This window comes from Pelophylax lessonae (genome assembly GCF_965119305.1).
Source record: "Pelophylax lessonae genome assembly, chromosome: 2".
NCBI lineage: Eukaryota > Metazoa > Chordata > Amphibia > Anura > Ranidae > Pelophylax > Pelophylax lessonae.
In genome coordinates, this window is record NC_138769.1 from 686,024,250 (window position 1) to 686,045,702 (window position 21,453).

General features: G+C 46.6%; 1 protein-coding gene across 1 annotated transcript in view; it reads right to left on the bottom strand.

The window, feature by feature from the left end:
* DEUP1 (deuterosome assembly protein 1) overlaps positions 1-21,129 on the bottom strand; it is a 101,596-nt gene extending 80,467 nt beyond the window's left edge. The window contains exons 1-4 of the mRNA XM_082245865.1: positions 21,009-21,129; positions 11,690-11,753; positions 9,529-9,700; positions 3,488-3,583 (exon numbers count right to left, since the gene is read on the bottom strand). Of these exons, the coding sequence (XP_082101991.1) occupies positions 3,488-3,583; positions 9,529-9,700; positions 11,690-11,697 (276 nt within the window). The 5' untranslated portion in view covers positions 11,698-11,753; positions 21,009-21,129. The remainder of the gene's footprint in view (positions 1-3,487; positions 3,584-9,528; positions 9,701-11,689; positions 11,754-21,008) is intronic.
* Between the last annotated feature and the right edge of the window lie 324 nt (positions 21,130-21,453).

A 21,453-nucleotide genomic window follows, 5' to 3' on the forward strand; every position in this document is an offset into this window, starting at 1 on the left:
GGGCCTTGTCTGCCTAACAGCAGGGCTATGATTTCTTTTTTCAGGGTGTCATGGCTTCCAGGTGTGCCTGCTGAGAGGGGAGTCTCCCCACTGGTTCCTGTGAGAGGCTTCTCATAGGGCAGTGGAGGAAACCCAATCATGAGATACATTCAGGCTTGTATCTACCCCAAGAGGCAGATTCTGCCGCAGAGGATTCTGGGGAAGGGTATAAGTCTGAAGGGGGTGCATGACTAGGTGTCTTTGGCGGGAGCAGAGTCCCAGGAGGGAGAGAACGGCTGTCTCCTCCTGTCTGAGGAGGTGGATGTCTCAGGGTGTCTCCTGAGAATCCAGAGGAGTGCTGAGTTGAGCTGAGGGGATCCGGTGTGCCGAGAACCAGGGGAGAGAGAGGGGTCCAGTCCCAGGAAAGCCTACACAGGTCGTGAGATTGCCTCTGGGGGTCTGCCTGAAGTGTTAGAGGAGACCACGCTGGAGGAAGTATTAGGATCCAGTGTCAGCTAGTTGGAAAGGGGGTACATAGGTTGAGGACCCTGAAGTAACAGAGGGGGTACACATAGTTAGTGGACCCTGAAGAGCTAAAGGTTAAAGGGGGCGCCTGCAGTTTGGGCCCTGAATTGTACAGAGTACCAGTTGAGGATTGCAGCCATACAGGAATTCACAACAAGCTACCTCAAGCCAGTGCAAGGCCGGAAGGAGTAGCCAGTGACTTTGCAGTGTCAGCAGTTTCATACTCTACTCTACAGTCCTGGGTCTTCTGGACTTAAAGTTGAGGATTCAGCGCTTCTCTCAAGTTACAGAGAGTTCCAAGTGTCAGTGAGCGTAGGCTGGTGTCCAGGCAGCGTTAACAGACAATTTTCTGGATAAAGTCCCAAGTTGTATCTAGTTGAGCCTAAAGGAGTATCCCACTCATTCCCTTCTCCCATCCCCTTAAATACAATAAAACAACCAAACAAAGATGCCGGAGTTGTCCATGTCTCAGTTCTCACACCCAGGGTCACAGCTCACATCGGTAATGATGGCAGACCCACATCAGGTCCAATGCCTGGAAAACCTGCTACAAGTAGAACTAAAGGCAATTTTTTCCAAAGTAAGAGAGGGTTATAACCCGTTGGACAAAAAAAAAAAAAATATAAAAAAATATATTATATATATATATATATATATATATATATATATATATATATATATATATATATATATATATATCCCACGGGGGGGGGGGGGGGAAGAGAAAATCCTTCCAAAGTGAGAGCATGGTTGTGCTTTATTCTTGTTCTGGTGACAACTCAAAATTTGGGATTTTCTTTTAACAGTAAACAGGACAGAGAAGGTGAATCTCCCAAACGGGGGGGACAGACAGCAATAAAAAAAAAATGTCAGGTGTTCTAATCCCTCTCCACTCTATCCAAAACTAAAAAAAAAAAAAGGCCTTTTGTTCTAGTTTTATATGACCAGGTATAAATCAAAGTCTAATCTTCTGGACACAGCTTTAGGCGTGTCATTTGGTAGAGTTAGTTGTCGGTGTATGGAAAATGAAGCAGTTCACATATGTATATGTACCACCCCCACACAGTAAAAGAGCAAATGTTTAGTAAAGTCCTCCTATAACATTTTACACACCAAACACAGTATGTTGTATATCTGAATTTAAGTGGTTTTAAATTTGGGATGCTTACATGAAAATATTCCCATAGTAGCTGAGCTCCATCTTGTGGCCATTTGTAAGAACAGCTTAAAAGAATGAAATTCTCACAAAAGAATACTTTGTTTTATAGTGCGTTGTAAAATGACACAAGGCTGCATTATTTTTTGTTACAAAAGTACCGTTTTCTCTTTCCTTGTATAGGTTTCACTCTCCCTGCGCTGTGGTCTCCTTGTAGAACATCACTCTTAACCACTTCAAGTCTGGGAACTTTTTTTCCCTTCCTGCCCAGGCCAATTTTGAGGTTTCAGCGCTGTCACACTTTGAGGGATAATTGCGCAGTCATGCAACACTGTACCCATATGACATATTTATCTTTTTTTTTCCACAGAAATAGAGCTTTTGGTGGTATGTATCTACCACTGGGTTTTTTTTTCTAATTTTTTTGCTAAATAAAAAAATAAATAATAAAAAAAAAAAAAAAACAGATCAGAAAAATTTCTGTTTTCTGCTCTAACATTTTGCAAATGAAAACTCTTTCTTCAAAAATGTGGGCCAAATGTATACTGCTGCATTTCCTTGTTGATAACCCAAATCAGTATACAGGCGGTCCCCAGGTTACAAACATCCGACTTACAAACGACTCCTACTTACAAACAGAGGGAGACAACAGGAAGTGAGGAGAAATCTCCCCCTAGGAAGGGAAATTCACTCCTGGAAGAGTTATCATGGGAAAAAGGTGTCTCCACTGAAGCTTTATCACCAATCCTTGCTTCCACAACAACCCAAAATTTTCAAAGTCCAGTTGTCATAGCGACAGAAAGTGCAGAAAGTGAGGTGAAATCTTCTGAACAGGGGCACAGGCAGCAAAAAAAAAAAAATAATATAGGGAAGGGTTACCACCCCTGTACCATATGCTATCCAAAAAAAAAAAAAAAACTTAAATATTCTTTTGGCTGGAGCTACACTTACAAAACGTACTTGCTCCGACTTACAATCAAATTCGACTTAAGAACAAACCTACAGACCCGATCTTGTTCGTAACCCAGGGAACGCCTGTATATCATTTAGTTGGTAGGAAAGTTATAGAGTCCACAAAACTATGGTAAATATCTGAAAATCGATTAATTCCAATGTACTGATGGACTATCTCATTTTTTGAGGCCCAAAAATGCACACAGAAGGCTTTTCATCCTAATGCATAGAATGCATTTATATACATAACCTTCTGCTTAAAGAACCACTTTTGCAATTATGAATCATGAATTACGGAACTGCAGAGCTCAACTCTAAAGGAGTATAGCATGCGAGCACGTTAGTGTGTCGCTTAACTTTTATTTTAGTTGTGCATAGAGTGGGGAAGGGTATTAACCCCTGTCAAGCCTTTATTGGTGTCTGTGTCCCCGCTGGGGAGATTTGCCCTCTCTCTGTGCTGGTCACCATAGTTGGGACAAAAAGTGCTGTTTAATCAAAGTTTAAAAGTTGTTACCAGAACGAGAGCTGAAAGAAACATTCTAAGGGAATTCCCTTCACTTTGAAGAGATTTCCTCTCACTTCCTGTTAATTCTCCAGGAAAAGGAAGTTGAGGGAAATCTCCCCAATGGGACACAGATAGCAAAAAAATGACCTGGCACGTGTTCTACTCCTTCCACACGCTATTCAAATACTAAAAAAAAAAAAAAAAAAAAAAAAAAAAAAGGTTATAAGCAGGATTGTTTATTACCTCATTGAGATCCATTAGTCTCCCATCACTGTACATGGATCCCTGGAGTACAGCCTGTAGACTACACTTGTAGCACATGTGCAGTGACACCTTATTCATATCACAGTAAAAGGTGAAGGCCTCACCTGAGATTTCAAGGCTTCCAGCTGCTTCTCATAGTTCTGAACAATTTCTTCTCGTGACCGATCGGTCATTTCCAGCTTCTTGGAGAGAATTCGGATCTGTCACACAAAGAATGTCAAGTATTTGAAAAAAAATCATATTGCTGCCATCATCTCCTACAGCAGATACTAAGCAGAACACATACAGTACATTAATTACAAAAGAAAGCTGCGTTTGGATTACAAGAATATAAATAAACACCACTGATGACGTCATTGCTGACAAAACGCATTGGGAGGGACTTGGGACGTGTGACGTCATCACATTTGGGACGCAGCGGCCATCTTTATGGTTTGAAACTTATATAGTGCCTATGATTCTCTTCAGCATTCAAATACTCTGCCAAAAGAGAATGTATAATATTACCTTTCTAATTAAAATCTAATCCTCTGGTACTACTCTGACTATTTTTTTCCTTATGGGGCCCTTTTTATGTCTTTGGATATGCGAGTTACAAGGAGACATTATCAGCATAGAAGGGATTGGAATGTCGTTCCTTACAACAGAGGGTATTGGCTGAGTCTATTTTGGGATACTTCATGCTGTATTGGATTGGCTGGAGGGTAAGAGGCAGTGTGTTCGGTGTCTGGTGGTGGTCTTCATCTGTACTTCTGACTGATCGATCAATACACTTCTTTTACATCTGCATTTCAGTGCTGTTTATGGACTATTTGGATTAGCATAGCGCTACACTTTCCTTCTTTTTATACATACAGTACATATTTTAGTTGTGTTTGCTGTTTGGTAGTTCCTCGTTTAAAGAGTAACTCACACTTTTGTTGAGAAAAAACAAAAAACAACAAAAACACATCATTCCCCTCTGGGTGATCTCTGTACATTACAAGGATTTTACCAAACTTTGTTTCAGATTCCTACCTTTTGTTATTCTGAAGGAATAGCCGATTGCTGTGCAGAGTAAATCTAACGGGAGTGGTTTCATAATTATCATGCAGCTTCTGCACCTGCAGGGCTCTGAGGAAAGTGGCAGGGTCTGCATCTCTTTAGACATGGTTTCCCTTTGGGAGCATCTCACCAAAAATGCAATTTTTGTTGCAGGGGATGCCAAAAATCAGACTTCTGGGAAAACCAGTGAGCCAATTACACAAGCAGGAAATTCGGTTTCTGGGGGGCATTCTGTGTACAGAACACCTCCAGGTAGTCATATTGCATTGCATTTTACAGATTACAGAGTTGCAGATTGAAAAGGAAAGGTCAATTTTAAGAACATTAAAATTACAGTATGAATTGCATATGCTATATAATTATTATTTTTTTAATTTGCTGTGTTTTTTTTTTCCAATGAAAGTGGAATTACCCTTTAAAGCATGGGTGCTTAACCTGTTGCGGAAGTACAAGCTGCTGACAGTTACAAGCATGACTCCCAATGGCAGAGGCTTGATGGGAGTTGTAGCACTGCAACAGCTGGAGGGCCACAGATTGAGCACCCATGTTTTAAATAACTAAAGGCAAAACATTTTTAAGTTTTGGATAGAGTAGAAAGAAATTAGAATGCCTGTTGGGAAGGAGAGGAGAGGGAGAGAAAGAAGGGTTATAACTAGGGATCGACCAATTATCGGCAACACCGATATATCGGGGGCCGATATGGACTTTCCCAGATATATCGGAATCGGCCCCGGAGGTTACCGATATTGCCGATATTTTGGGAAAGTGCTTGTACCGGAGTGATGCCTGCAGCTAGAGCCATCACCCCGGTACCGGCGTCCATAGCTGACGGTCAGCTGTCTTGTAATGACAACCGACCGTTTGGCTGTCATTACAAGGAGCGGGAGGGGACGCACCCCCCCCCCCTCCCGCAGCTCGCCCGGGTCACCCATCCCACCGGGAGACCCGGGCATCCTACCTTCATCGCTGCCAAAGACCCGATGAAAGCCGCATTCGGCTTTCATCGGGTCTCCGTCATGACATCACTTCCGGGTACTCGGCGCCAAATTAAAAAAACTGACAGCATTCAAAACAGCCAAAGTTGGCGTTTTGAATGCTTTTCAATGCAGAGGAGGGGTTTGGGGTCTTTTAGACCCCCAGATCCCTCCACAAAAATTTTTTACAGGTCCGAAAATATCGGCCGATACCGATATCCGATGACCAAAATATCGGTATTAAAAAAACGATATCGGTCGATCACTAGTTATAACCCCTCTCAGTTTTTTTTTGCCATCTGTGTCCTATAGCTAAAACAGGAACAGGGAGGAAATCCCTCGAAAGAGGGAGAAATCCTTGGTTGCCACCAGGGTCATAACAAAAATAAAAAAAGTATCCTTGTTGGAGGATTTCCCCTTTTCTTGCACTTTAACTCCTGGTGATACCAGTCAACAGGACAAATGGAGGGTGAATCTCCCTAATAGGGACAAAGTCAGCAAAAAAACAAAAAACAAAAGTCTTTAGTTTTATATTTTTTGAGTTATACTATCTCATTGGTATCCACATCCCTATGCAATAGAAGCTATGGCTTTCATACACTGAACTGTTGATGGCCAACAAGCCTTAAAATAGCTGTATGCAGTTTGTACGAATGGCTCTACGATATTAGGACGCATTCACACTTGGTGTTTCCGTAACGCACGTAAAAAGCGCAGAGGAAGTGCGCATTTTGCCGCCTGTTTCAGAAACACACTGCAAATGTGCATCACACTTGCAGAGCCAATAATTGATAATAGTACCTCTTGGTTAGTAGATGCGCTTTTTTTTCCCTGCAACCAATGCACGCATGCTAAAAAAATGTGCAATGTTCCACGCCTGCAAAGGTTCTGGAACTTCTCTGGCCCATTTGTCACACGTAGGGCAGCCTATTCAAGTGACTAGGCTGCCCTACGCACACAAAAGAAACAGAGTTTACACACGTTCCAGTGTGAATGGGGCCTTTGGCTGTATGTGAGCTGTATACACCATCAATTCTGGAGGGACAGTGGGCCAAGAAGCATGAAAAAAAAAAAAAAAAAAAATATATATATATATATATATATATAATATTATTATTATTATTATTATTATTATTATTATTATTATTATTATTAATAGCATGGCTCCACCCACTATTCCAAAAAAAGAAACAATCCTCTAATTGTTTGGATATGTCATGGAATGGGACATAAATACATTATTTTATATGTAGGCTCTGCTATGTGCTGGTTCAGGTGGAGGCTCATTTATTTTTACAGTATATAACCTCCTGGGTTAGGCCAAATGCACATGGGTGGTTTGGCCCCTGTGCACCAAAAGGTGGCATTTTTGGGTGCCCTGGAGGCACAGGTGCTGCACCCAGCCTTGCTGCCAACGGCCTGTCAAAATCTATGATAGGATGCAATACACAGCAGATGGACCCTGTAATGAGCATTACTTGCACTCAGGGCTGTATGTGCTCAGGGAGGTTTGCCCGAGTGCAGAATTTTTGCAGCATGTAGAAGAAAACAGCTATATTTGCCTATTTACATGCACATGCCAAACTTCATGCACTTTCCTACCCCTTTTTAGTAGAACAGTAAAGTAACAGATATTAGGCCCTATGAGACTGGTGTGCAACACCTTCCAGCGATGCTGCGATTACATCCCTCACCGGCTGCCGTCTCCTACTGCCCAGGCTGCTTCTGGGTGCAGAGTTTTTGGCCTCTTGATTTGGTAGGACATCATCCTGCGCATGCGCACATAAGTCAGCCGTTCTTGCCCAGCTGGAGTGTACCAGGAATGTATGCTAAGCGCACATGCGCAGTTCAGTGTACATTCAATAGAACACTGAGACCAGCTGGTAAGTATGTGCTAATGCAGAAGGAACATAGGCTAGCATGTCTCTTCTGCAATAAAGAGTTGCCTGCTTGAAGTTTTTGACAAGTTTGGCTTAGTTCCGATTTAAATTGGCAAGGCTAAAATCCGGCTCTGCTTACTAGCCAATAGGAAGGGAGAAGGAGTGTGTCTTAAAGAGACTGTAAAAAAAAAAAAAAAATGAATAAGAAAAAAAAAACAAAAACAAACAAACATCTCTATTAGTGATGCACTGGAATTTGGGCCGCCAAAAATTATTGGCCTTAAAACAGGGTTTTCAGAGAATGCAAAAAAAATGCCGATGACGGCTATCAAAAACGCTGATTTTACCATGCTTATGGATTGTTTTTCATAGGCCATATGACTGTGGCCAGCAAGATTTTTAACACCACTTCAAAAAAGGTGCCAATAATGGCCGACAATAAATTCATATTCATTTAAAATCATTACATTTTTTGTCGAATATAATGCAATTATTTATAAAAATAAATATATTTTTTAAAGATAGTCGATTTTGGGTTCAGCCAAGTGCATCCTGAATTTTCCATTTTGGCACTGGAATTTTCATTGCACAGCTAATCAATATACTAGCAAAGCCAGTGAGACCCAGAAGGGAGGAGAGAGAAGCGCTGCAGATGTGCACAGTGCTGGATCTAATGAGGGCTAAGGTATGTATAAGGTGGGGGGGGGGGGGGGGGGGCTAAGGAGCCAAATTTGATGCCTAAACATTTTTCACCTTAAGAGATGTACAGCCAAAACTCATTTGGCTGTACATCTCCTATGGATCACAGGAGTGCAGTTTGTTTTGCACTCCTGTGACCCATTTTCAGCAGAGAGTGGGCTGAAGTCAGTCCAGGCACCGTGTCACCACGACCACGGAATCAGGATCCACCAGGTGCCTGGACAGACACCCGGCTCAGCCCATCAGCAAGCCACTGAGAGCCTGAGCCGGCCACTCCCCGCCCATCCACAGCCCAGTGCTCCAATGAGTGAGGAGAGGGCAGAGCAGAGAGCGGTGACTGACAGTCAGCAGCTCTCTGCTGGGGGAGCTGTCAGAACCGAGCAATCTGTGGTGTTCGATCGTTCGGTTCTCAGTGCAGAGGCGCCAGGGGACCGATGCTGCAGCCACCTAGGTAAGTATAAATAGGGGGAAAAAAATTATTCCCATACATCTCCTTTAATGCAAGGAGTGCAATAAAGCGATAATGTCTTTTTTTTTTTGGTTTTTTTTCCAAACGCATGTTATACTTACCTGCGCTGTGTAATGGTTTTGCACAGAGCAGCCCAGATCCTCCTCTTCTCAGGTCCCACACCGGCACTCCTGGCCCTTCCCTCCTGAGAGGTTCCCCCACAGCAAGCAGCTTGCACGCTCCCAAGTCGTGGCTGTGTGTGTCTATTCACAAAACAGAGCCCTGGCTTGGACTCGCCCCTCCATCTCCTGATTGGCTCACTGGCTGTGACTGATAGCTGCAGGAGCCAATGGCTCCCACTGCTGCCAAAAGCCAAACAGGAGTGCGGGTCCCCAGAGAGCCAAGGCGCTCATGGACATCACTGGATTGAGAGGGGGCTCAGGAAAGCATTAGGGCGTGCGGCACACAGAAGGTTAAAAAATCTTTTGCCTTTACAACCACTTTAATGTAAAAAAGGTTTAAGCTTTAGAACCACTTTGTGGCTGGGGTCACACTGCCGGACAGAGCAGCTCACAGCAGGGGTCCGGTGCATCCCTGTTCAACGTTTTAGGTCTGATTTCAGTCCGAATTTTTGGCTGAATTCAGGCCCAAAACAGACCAGAAGACGCACAGGACTCCTGGGCAATTCGCAACAGAGCCGCTCCAGAAATATGTGAACCGACTCCATAGAGAGCCGGTCACAATCTCCTGACATGCGAATTGGAAACCCATATCCAATTGGCAATAGTGTGAATCCAGCCTAAAGGTTGGAGGTGTTGGTTGGGTATTCTTAACATTTTCAGGAAGGGTCATAAATTTGTATAGTAAAGCATCGCCATTCCACTTTGCTGGTGCTATAAAAACAGCTGCAAATAAAATGAACACGCCTAAAATATAGTTTAATATAAAAACATGAACATCTACAATATTGTAAATCATTCTGTTCTGTTATAGGGAAGTGTCAACAACAAGAATATGTTTTACAGTCTATATGACAAGGATAAGGAGACGGGAGAATACATCACAGTAATCCTGCCCCTAGATTGTGCCCCCCTCCTTACCTCGCAGTCCTTCTGATCCAGCACCCCACTGGCTCTTGTCAGCTCCTGATCCCGTACCTCCAGCTTCTGCTCCATGATATGCACTTGTTTCTCCCATTCCACTTTCTTACTGTTCACCATAATGTCAATCTGCTGCATCAATTCCTCCAGATCGTTTTCGCAGGCTAAATCACTGGGACACAGAGGGATAAAGCAGAATTTAAAGTGGGAGTCTACCAAAAAACATTTTTTGTTTTTGATAAGGTGAGGAAGGGTTAGTACTTCTCACACGTTGTTACTGCTGACTATATCACAGCTAGAGACATTTCCAAATGCTTCCTATTCTAGCAATTGCTGTCCCCTTGAGGATATTTATGCAGACGAAACGCGTCAGTGCGGAGCTCATTTGCGCTGATGTCAATGCACATGTGGACTCGATTGAGCAGTGTGCTTTCTATTATATGTGGTTTAATCTGTCTCTTGTGAGTATAATTTGTACCTAATAAAGAGGTTAGGTTTAAGGTTACTGCACTATAGTTTTTCTTTGCCCTCTCTCATGCCGTTTACTGGAGCGGCCATTGGTGCAGATTGCTCATTGCTTTCAAGCAATTAACATCTAAGGCTACTGTGGCTGAAATGGAGGCTGGAAAGTCAGGAAGCTGGCATCTCTTCCCTTAAGGCCACCTGCCAGTTGACAGGCATTGTCCTGTACAGAAGTGACCTCTCAGGTTTAGGGTCAGACCTTATGGTAGTTAGGCAAAGTGTATCTGTGGTGTTGGGGCACTGGATCTGCACTTTGGATTGCCGGTACATGTAGTTCACATTTCACATGAACTTTTTTGTCTAGATGTCTAATTTTATAATGTTGTGCGGTTAGCATTTCATGTCACTGTATCTATTGTGGTTTTATGGTTATTTAAAAAAGGGACAGCACATCTATTTTTGTACTTAAATGATCATTATGTCTAACAGAAAGGAACAGACTATATTACTTACCCTAACCCCTGCCCTTTCCTCTTCTCCCCAAAGCTTTGGTGTGTGGGAAACCCTCTGCACCACCATGTACAATGCAGGGCTTTTAACCCTGCACTGTGATTAGAGGAGGTAGGAGAGCGACCCTGGCCAGGAAAGCCTTATGCTGGCCATACACTATACAATCGGATAGTAAAATCACCTATAGAGCTACCATCAACTATGTAGGTGCAAGTGCCTGCCTATTTGGATACTTAATGCATAGATTGTTTAGGTTTGTCCTCGTATTACATACATGAACCCTGCTAATGAGAGGCATTAAGAATCACACCTTACCCTTGCACCTCTTGACTTAAAGCAGAACTAAAGTTCAGATGTCACAAACTGAAAGCAGGCAGGCTCTTTATTGCAATGCCTCTTATGCTAAAAGATACACTTACCTGCCTGTTCACTGTCTGTCATTTCCGGCATTAAAACTGAGCTATGCATGCGCAGTTTAGCTTATACCACTGGCACTGTGTGCTGGGATGTCTGACTCCTGCGCATGTGCTGAAGAAGTGACATCATCCCACACCGGCCAATCAAGATGCCCGAAGACCGGCAGACAGGAGAAGATGCCAGCGAAAGATGGGACCGTTGAAGCAAAGGTAAGTTTAGTTCGGCTTCAATAAGCATTTACCTCTTGCATTGCTGTTACATCCCAGTTTGGGTATGCGCCTCTCGTGCCCGCGAGAGCCCACTTTGGGTAAGCGCCTCTCGTGCCCGCCAGAGTCCACTTTGGGAACGCGCCTCTCGTGGCTGCAAAAGCCCACTTTGGGAACGCGCCTCTCGTGGCCGCAAAAGCCCACTTTGGGAACGCGCCTCTCGTGGCCGCCAGAGCCCACTTTGGGAACGCGCCTCTCGTGGCCGCCAGAGCCCACTTTGGGAACGCGCCTCTTGTGACCGCCAGAGCCCACTTTGGGAACGCGCCTCTCGTGACCGCCAGAGCCCACTTTGGGAACGCGCCTCTCGTGGCCGCAAAAGCCCACTTTGGGAACGCGCCTCTCGTGGCCGCAAAAGCCCACTTTGGGAATGCGCGTCTCGTGGCCGCGAGAGCTCAGTGGCCGCGAGAGCTCACTTTGGGAACGCGCCTCATGGTCATGAGATCCCAGTTTGGATTTATACATTACAGACATGTATACAGTACAGAAGCCAGGAGATGGCTACTTACCCCATCATCCTTTGTACCCTTAAAGTTCTGTTGGATTGTCTCAATCTTTACTTGGCTCTCCAACCTGTGACACAGAGAGAGATTAATACGAGATCATTCTTCATAGTACAGCTGAATGGACACATTCTCATTTCCTACCACCAGCCATAAAATAATCATCCTTCCTTCTTTCAATCCAGACATCCCACTCAATCACATAGACTTAATTTACATCAGTCTCCCTTCATTGATGCAACATGGTATAGAACGTGTGCCAAAGTGCCTCTACTCTTCCTTGGCACACCTCAATTGTTACACAACACTTCTGAAATATGCTAAAAAGTGAAAAACTGAATGCCCACCCTTTTCTGTTAAGCGGACCAATACTATGCAATCTGATTGTACAATCTTCTGACTGACTGATTTGATAATAATTAAATAGACTGTTTAGATACTGTAGGTCTGCATTTCACATAGTGTTAGTAAATTTAATTGTTAATTGAACAATCGGGTTGTGTGTATGTCGAGCATTAAGCCCACCCTCTATTTCCTGCAGTGTCACAGTATGGCACCTGCATTATGCTTTCGGGACCATTTATTGTTTTCACCTGTGCCACGTTCAGGAAGGATCCCAACATTATTGTCAGGATCCACTTGGCTCCACCTTTCAGGGTGTGGCTGAGAGGTAGAGCCAGCTGTGCCTGCCCCCTCCCCAGCCTAGCACTCTAGTGAGCACTGGAGGAACAGAACTGAAAGTATTCACTGACAATCACTGTTCTCCGCTCCGGTCACACTGAGAACTTAGCAATCAGCGGTCATGTGATCACCCAGTTCTCAGTCTTAGGGCTGTTGTAGGATAGCTGCAGCATGGAACAAAGTATGTAGGTTCATTTTTTTTTTAATACCCCAAATTCTACTTTAAAAAGGGCTGATCGCATTTTTGCATTGCAGAAACATTCATTCTGAACACCTGCATTGCATCGTGCCACATTGTGGGGGCGCTGTACTGTTAAAAGTAATGCATGCACCTTTTTTGGTGCATTAGGCAGCGCATTCAAATTAATGGGCTGCCTTAAGAAACTGTTAGGCCCTATACACACCTGAGTGTAGCAGGAACGCACATTCCAGCTAGCGCTTTTTTTCTCTTCCGGTTTTTCACAAAACAAAAGCCTCAAAGTAGCACCAGAACCTTTTCAGTTGTGAAGCATCAGCGTTTTTTTAGTGCATATTTTAACGTGTTTGTCCCGTGGCAAAACATTTGTCTGCTACCCGGTCTTGGGTTGCCATTAACAATGAATAGCCCTGCGAGCATGACTCACGATTGCAGCGGGTTTCCAAAACACGGGGCAAAAGGCACATTTCTGTGTTTTTTGCCGTGCGTTTAGGAAGCGCAAAGTTGAGAATGCAACCTGACATGTGTGCACTAAAAGCCCTGCAAAAGTATAAATGGGCCCAGAGGACCTATGCAGATTGGTGCTTTGTTGAAACATGGGCTATTGCAATACACATTATTGCAGGTTATATATTTCAGCACGTTGTGGTGCCATTTATTTTCAATGGCACTCCAATGCACTAAGGAAATACACATGCATTGCAGTGAACGGTAATGCACTCCCGTGTGTCATAGTATGCTGTATTGCAAAAAATGGTGCACGTCAGATGTTTTGGACCTTTAGGGTAAGTTGCCATTCAGAGGAGAAAGCTGCCAATGGTAATACAGGTTAACACCTGTGTAGCACACCCCATGTAGGGGCTGAAGATGAACAGGGATCCCCCACTCCTGCACAGCCAGGCACACCGAATCTTCACAGGCACAATGTCAGAAAACAGTCCATAGTTTTGTTTTTGTTGTTTATTAGGGGGTTTACAACTTGGATGGGGATAGGGAGTTTATGGGATGCCCACTTGATGGCAAAAATATCTTCAGGGACAAACTTCCTATATACAGACTCCTCTTCAGGTTTTTTTCCAGCACACGCTTTACTAATCCACTCCTGTTGGAACTGACAGTTCAGCAACAGCCCCTTACAGGCAGGAACACCCAGTCCCTTAAAATAGCACATGTGAAGTGAAACAGTGTTTACCATTCTTTCTGCTTCCTCTGATCCCAGCACCACCTCTTCAGGCAATACTAGCTCACCTGGCTGCAGCTGCCTCTTCCATCAGCCCTACTGGCTGTCTCTCTCTACACCAGCCCGCCCGGCCGACTCTTTACCAACCCGCCCGGCCGACTCTTTACCAGCCCGCCCATGTGGCAGCCTCCCCTCTTGGTTAGTCCCCACCAGTGTTGAATTACTTAAGCCCTGTACACACGAGTCGAAATTCGGCCGGAATTTTTCGCCTGACGACCGATCTGCCGATTTTCGGCTTGTTAGTATGATGCTTCCGACAACCGACTCCGACTTTTCGGCCAAAAAAAATCTGGTGTGCAGGCTATAAAATTTTTGTCCTCCGTCAAAACACGTCCGAGATTTTCGTGCAGTCAGTACAGATTTTGACAGGGAAAAATCTTATGAGCAAGTCTGAGCATGCTCAGAGAAGAAAGAACACAAAGAAAGCAAACCAACACATGACATCACTTCTGAAGTAGAATTCTGTCGTGCGGGAAAATTCGTGTGCAGTCTAGGCACATTCCAACCAACAAAACACAACTCTGGACAAAAGATGGACGACCGGTCGGTGGAAATTCGTTGAGTGTGTACTAGGCTTTACTCTGTCCTGGCTTTGCTCCCATGCCTCCAGGAAAGCCTCCTCCCTTGTGTCTTTGGCAGGATCCTTCCAGCACCCGAGCCTCGGCTCAAGGCAGGTCACACCCCCCCTTAGTCTAGGGGGTACCCCTCAGGACCACTGACAACCTCCTCAACACGATCTCCATCTTTCACTTGACTGCCCTGTTGGTATCGCCCATGCCTATTTATGAAATTATCTCAGTCCCCTGCCAGCCCACCGAGGATTGGCTGAGGCGCCATAAATATGCATTACAGCTCCTCCTAATCCCTGCCCTCTAATTCTAGGAGGTTCTCCAACTTTTCAGACACTAGAGGAGGCACCATAAAACTGCCAAGATGAGTCATCCAGCCCTGAACTCCAATGACTCCAACCTAATTATAGACTCACGAATATACAGCACGAGTCAGGATATGTTTTGCCTACTCTACCTCTCACACACACTAGAGGGTGCTACAACTGTAAAATCACACACTAACACAAGGCCCCAGGATGCCAAGGTGAGAATGGGCCCTGTCCCTGTGTCTATGGAACGCTCACTGCCTGGGGTTTGTCTGTGTTCCTCATCTGTAACGAACGATGACTTGCGGTCACCGTCTCGAAAAACTCAGAACATGGTCAGCATAGAACCGGGATCTCCAAATCATGGATTCATTCTTCCAAAACTATCCATTCAGTTTCCAGATAATTATCTGTGCTCAAAAAGGCTTGGTCGACACATCGCCTATTGGGCAGCCTATTTATTTCAATGAACTGCCCTTCCCACGAGAAACACGGGGGCAAGAGGTCCCCAAACCTTTTATTAAAAAATGCGTTGGCACCATGTGGTTTGGCAGGCACACATACCCAGGTGAAGATGCCATTAAAATGTTATGGCACCCCCGGGTGTGTGCTAAAGAGAAGCAGGTTTCTCTGCGTATCAGGAAATGCACAATTTTGCAGATGTTCCTGGCACACAGTGGTGTGAACCTACCCTTAGGGCTCGTTTACATTTGTGGCCAGGGATCGGTAAAAACTGAGCTGCATTTTTACTGACCTTCCCCTTAATCTGCAATGGCAGCCAGATGGGGGTGTCTGTGTCACAGCCACAATGCTTCACAGCGAAAATGTTCCCCCTGTAGCATTTGGTGGACAGTACCGGCTTTGAATGTGATCCATCCAAGTGAATAGGGCCATGCTGCAAACACGCATCATTTAGGCCAGGTACACATATGTGTGAATTGGATACGGTTTTTCCTCCTGCATCCAATTCGCATGTGTGGGAAGAGTAACGGTTCTCTTCCTCCCATCGATACACCAACCGGTGGCATATAATTTTCTCTCACTGACACCAATAATGGTACAGTAATAGTTTCTACTCCCACTGTGCACTGTCCAGCCCTCCTAAAAAGACTGAAGGGCTTAGATAGATTGGAGACCCCTAGTTTATGGGGGGTCAAAAATGTACAATCTTGCCCTAAAGAGACTCCTGTGTGGCACACACTCCTCTAAAGACACACAAAAAAATAAAACAGCTAATTTTAGCTCTACACTCGACCTGCAGATGTTTTAATCTGACAGCTCGCTTTTCCAGAATCTTAAAAATATTCTGGGTGGAGCTAAAAATATTCTGGGTGTTTTAAGCCCCAAAGACGTTAATAGGAGTGCCAAAAAAGTGCAACAACAAGCATTTGTCGGGTGCTTCCATAATAACATTCTATGGTAGTGGTCCCCAAACTGTGGCCCTTTGTTTGCCTTTATACAGCCCTTGGGGAACTCTTCTTCCCACTAAAAACCAACCGGTGGGGCACTCTTCCTCCCACCGACTCCAACCGGTGGGGCACTCTTCCTCCCACCGACTCCAACCGGTGGGGCACTCTTCCTCCCACCGACTCCAACCGGTGGGGCACTCTTCCTCCCACCGACTCCAACCGGTGGGGCACTCTTCCTCCCACCGACTCCAACCGGTGGGGCACTCTTCCTCCCACCGACTCCAACCGGTGGGGCACTCTTCCTCCCACCGACTCCAACCGGTGGGGCACTCTTCCTCCCACCGACTCCAACCGGTGGGGCACTCTTCCTCCCACCGACTCCAACCGGTGGGGCACTCTTCCTCCCACCGACTCCAACCGGTGGGGCACTCTTCCTCCCACCGACTCCAATAATGGTACAGTAAGATTTTCTACTCCCGCTGACCACAGTCTGGCCCTCCTAAAGTCTGAAGGACACTAAACCGGCCCTTTGTTTAGATAGATTGGAGACCCCTAGTCTATTGGGTAAAAAATGCACAATCTTGCCCCAAAGAGGCTCCTGTGCTGCACATACTCCTCTAAAGACACACATAAAAAGAAAAAACACACAACTAATTTTTTCTCTATGCTCAACCTGCAGGAGGTTTCAATCTGACAGCTTGCTTTCCAGAATCTTAAATATTCTGGGTGGAGCTAAAAGTGACCATACACTCTAAAGTCTGATTATACAATCCCCTTTACCGCTACAGTGGCCAATACAGGCTTAGGCTTTATTATCAGATCGATGTGTTTTAAGCCCCAAAGACTTTAATAGGAGTGCCAAAAAAAGTGCAAAAACAAGCATTTGTCGGGTGCTCCCATAATAACATTCTATGGCAATGGTGTCCAAAATGTGGATCTTTGCTTGCTTTTATCCAGTCCTTGGGGACTCTTCCTCCCACCAAAAACCAACCGGTGGGGGGACTCTACCTCCCACCAAAAACCAACCGGTGGGGGGGGGGGGGGGGACTCTACCTCCCACCAAATACCAACCGGTGGGGGAGGGGGGACTCTACCTCCCACCAAATACCAACCGGTGGGGGGGGGGGGGGGGGGACTCTACCTCCCACCAAATACCAACCGGTGGGGGGGGGGGGACTCTACCTCCCACCAAATACCAACCGGTGGGGGGGGGGACTCTACCTCCCACCAAATACCAACCGGTGGGGGGGGGGACTCTACCTCCCACCAAATACTAACCGGTGGGGGGGGGACTCTACCTCCCACCAAATACCAACCGGTGGGGGGGGGACTCTACCTCCCACCAAAAACCAACCGGTGGGGGGGGGGACTCTACCTCCCACCAAAAACCAACCGGTGGGGGGGGGGGACTCTACCTCCCACCAAATACCAACCGGTGGGGGGGGGGGGAACTCTACCTCCCACCAAATACCAACCGGTGGGGGGGGGGGGGGGAACTCTACCTCCCACCAAATACCAACCGGTGGGGGGGGGGGGAACTCTACCTCCCACCAAATACCAACCAGTGGGGGGGGGGGGGGACTCTACCTCCCACCAAATACCAACCGGTGGGGGGGGGGGGGGACTCTACCTCCCACCAAATACCAACCGGTGGGGGGGGGGGGAACTCTACCTCCCACCAAATACCAACCGGTGGGGGGGGGGGGACTCTACCTCCCACCAAATACCAACCGGTGGGGGGGGGGGGGACTCTACCTCCCACCAAATACCAACCGGTGGGGGGGGGGGGGGACTCTACCTCCCACCAAATACCAACCGGTGGGGGGGGGGGGACTCTACCTCCCACCAAATACCAACCGGTGGGGGGGGGGGGGGGACTCTACCTCCCACCAAATACCAACCGGTGGGGGGGGGGGGGGACTCTACCTCCCACCAAATACCAACCGGTGGGGGGGGGGGGGGGAACTCTACCTCCCACCAAATACCAACCGGTGGGGGGGGGGGGAACTCTACCTCCCACCAAATACCAACCAGTGGGGGGGGGGGGACTCTACCTCCCACCAAATACCAACCGGTGGGGGGGGGGGGGGGACTCTACCTCCCACCAAATACCAACCGGTGGGGGGGGGGGGAACTCTACCTCCCACCAAATACCAACCGGTGGGGGGGGGGGGAACTCTACCTCCCACCAAATACCAACCGGTGGGGGGGGGGGGACTCTACCTCCCACCAAATACCAACCGGTGGGGGGGGGGGGGACTCTACCTCCCACCAAATACCAACCGGTGGGGGGGGGGGGGGACTCTACCTCCCACCAAATACCAACCGGTGGGGGGGGGGGGGACTCTACCTCCCACCAAATACCAACCGGTGGGGGGGGGGGGGGGGACTACCTCCCACCAAATACCAACCGGTGGGGGGGGGGGGGCTCTACCTCCCAAATACCAACCGGTGTGGGGGGGGGGGGGACTCTACCTCCCAGCAAATACCAACCGGTGGGGGGGGGACTCTACCTCCCAGCAAATACCAACCGGTGGGGGGGGACTCTACCTCCCACCAAATACCAACCGGTGGGGGGGGACTCTACCTCCCACCAAATACCAACCGGTGGGGGGGGGACTCTACCTCCCACCAAATACCAACCGGTGGGGGGGGGACTCTACCTCCCAGCAAATACCAACCGGTGGGGGGGGGGGACTCTACCTCTCACCAAATACCAACCGTGGGGGGGGGGACTCTACCTCCCACCAAATACCAACCGGTGGGGGGGGGGACTCTACCTCCCACCAAATACCAACCGTGGGGGGGGGGACTCTACCTCCCACCAAATACCAACCGTGGGGGGGGGGGGGGGGACTCTACCTCCCACCAAATACCAACCGTGGGGGGGGGGGGGGGGGACTCTACCTCCCACCAAATACCAACCGTGGGGGGGGACTCTACCTCCCACCAAAAACCAACCGGTGGGGGGAACTCTACCTCCCACCAAAAACCAACCGGTGGGGGGGGGGGGCTCTACCTCCCACCAAAAACCAACCGGTGGGGGGGGGGGGGGACTCTACCTGCCACCAAAAACCAACCGGTGGGGGGGGGGGGGACTCTACCTCCCACCAAAAACCAACCGGTGGGGGGGGGGGGGACTCTACCTCCCACCAAAAACCAACCGGTGGGGGGACTCTACCTCCCACCAAAAACCAACCGGTGGGGCACTCTTCCTCCCACTAAAAACCAACCGGTGGGGCACTCTTCCTCCCACTAAAAACCAACCGGTGGGGCACTCTTCCTCCCACTAAAAACCAACCGGTGGGGCACTCTACCTCCCACTAAAAACCACATATGTGAGGTATTGCCGCGAACGTTAGCGTGAGAGCAATAATTCTAGCCCAATACCTCCAATACCTCCCCTGTCTCTCTAAACACATAACCTATAAACATTTTTAAAGCGTTTCATATGGATAGTTTTATGTTTCAATGTTTGGCGCCATTCCACGAGACGTGTTCGGTATCTATTTACCCGGAATAACATTACTTTTCACATTATAAAAAAAAAAAAAAATTGGGTTAACTTTACAGTTTTGTTTTTTCAATTCATGAAGCAGTTTTTTTTTTAAATGTGTCTGAAAAAATTGATGCGCAAATACCGCGCGACATAAAAAGTTGCAACGACCGCCATTTTCCATTTGCTAAAAATACATATATAATGTTTGGGGGGTTCTGAGTAATTTTCTAGCAAAAAAAAAAAAGCAGATTTTTACATGTAGGAGAAGAGTGCCAGGATGGGCCCGGTATGGAAGTGGTTAAAAAAAAAAAATAAAAAAAAAAAAAAAGCACCTGCGTAACCTTGCATATTCCTGCATGTTTGGCGGACCATTGAAATGACTGCGTTGTCACCGGCGCACTTGTGGTGCGAATCAACCCGACGCAAGGGGAGGGACACAATGCATCTGAACGGCCTTAGATCTACCATCTACTATAGGTGTGTCCTTCCAGTAACTCTAAAGATTGTACAGTCAGCATAGGTGGGCACATAGGGTGTGCCAGGTGTGCCTGGGCATACCCTAATCACCCCGTGTGGCACTGATTCCCCCTATTTCACCAAAGCCCCCTAACGGGGCTCCTAAAAAAAAAAAAAAAAATTAAGTGCTGGTTCACATTGGCGCGATGCAGGAACCTTGCAAATCCATTACAATCCATTGCATCCAATGCAGGTTCCCACATTGCATCAAACTCACAGGCAGTTCACACTGCCAAATGCGAATTGCTGGTATCAATACAAAGTTAGCGACACCCCCAGAGTAGTTCGCATATCGCAGTGCGAACTGTCAATTCGGACATGAATCGGATTGCATAGGTGTGAACACCCATGTGATCAGATTTTGGTGCGGACCCAAAAAAACGGTCCTGTGTGACTTTGGTCGGAATGCAATGCAAATTCAGCCATGCAGATTTGCATCACACAGACATCGCATGCGATTTCACTAGCAGTGCGGTGCGAATCACATGTGATGTCTGACATCGCATATGTGTGAATCGGCACTTAAAAAAAACTCATTTAAAAAAATACAATTGTAAAAAATAAAATATTAAAAATTAAAACTACTAAATCCATGCATTGTCCTACTGACACCGTCAGTATATAGAGTATATACATGCGCACGTGTGTGTTTGAGCTTAGGCTGTGCACACCTATGACAATCAGGTTGTATAGTGTATGGCCAGCTTCAGTTGATTAAAATGAAAATTAAAGACATTTTTTTCAGTGGCTTTTTTTCATTAATTTAATTGGCTGATTGTAAATTTATCGTATAGTTTCTGCACAAGCAGCAACCAATCAATCAATACTTAGCAATTGGATGCAAGCATTTTCCAGCACACCTTGTCTCTCTATGTAGGGATCGCACAGACCCCCCCGTCTCACCTACCTGTGCAGTGTGCGCTCCGCCGATCTCTCCGGGGAATAAACCGATCGGCCGGAGATCAGCACACTCATCTTTCTGTTTAGCGCCACTCATGCCGCTCTAGCCTTAACCCCGCCCGTTTCTTCATTCTCCCCGCCCACTCCAGCATTCTAGCACAGCGGCGAGTTACAGCCGGGCCACGCCTCCACCAATTACAAGAGACGAGAAACACAGTAACAGTTTTCTCTGGTAGTCATGGTGATAGAAGTTTAGCCAGCTGTCAGACAGGAAGGGATCTCTTCCTCCAGGTGTGATGGAGATCCCAGTGTCAGTCATTCTGCCACTTTTTGTTTACAAATATATATTTTTTTATTTATATATATATATATATATATATATATGTAAATATTTATATATAAAAATATAAATATATATTTGTATATATTTTATATATATATATATATATATA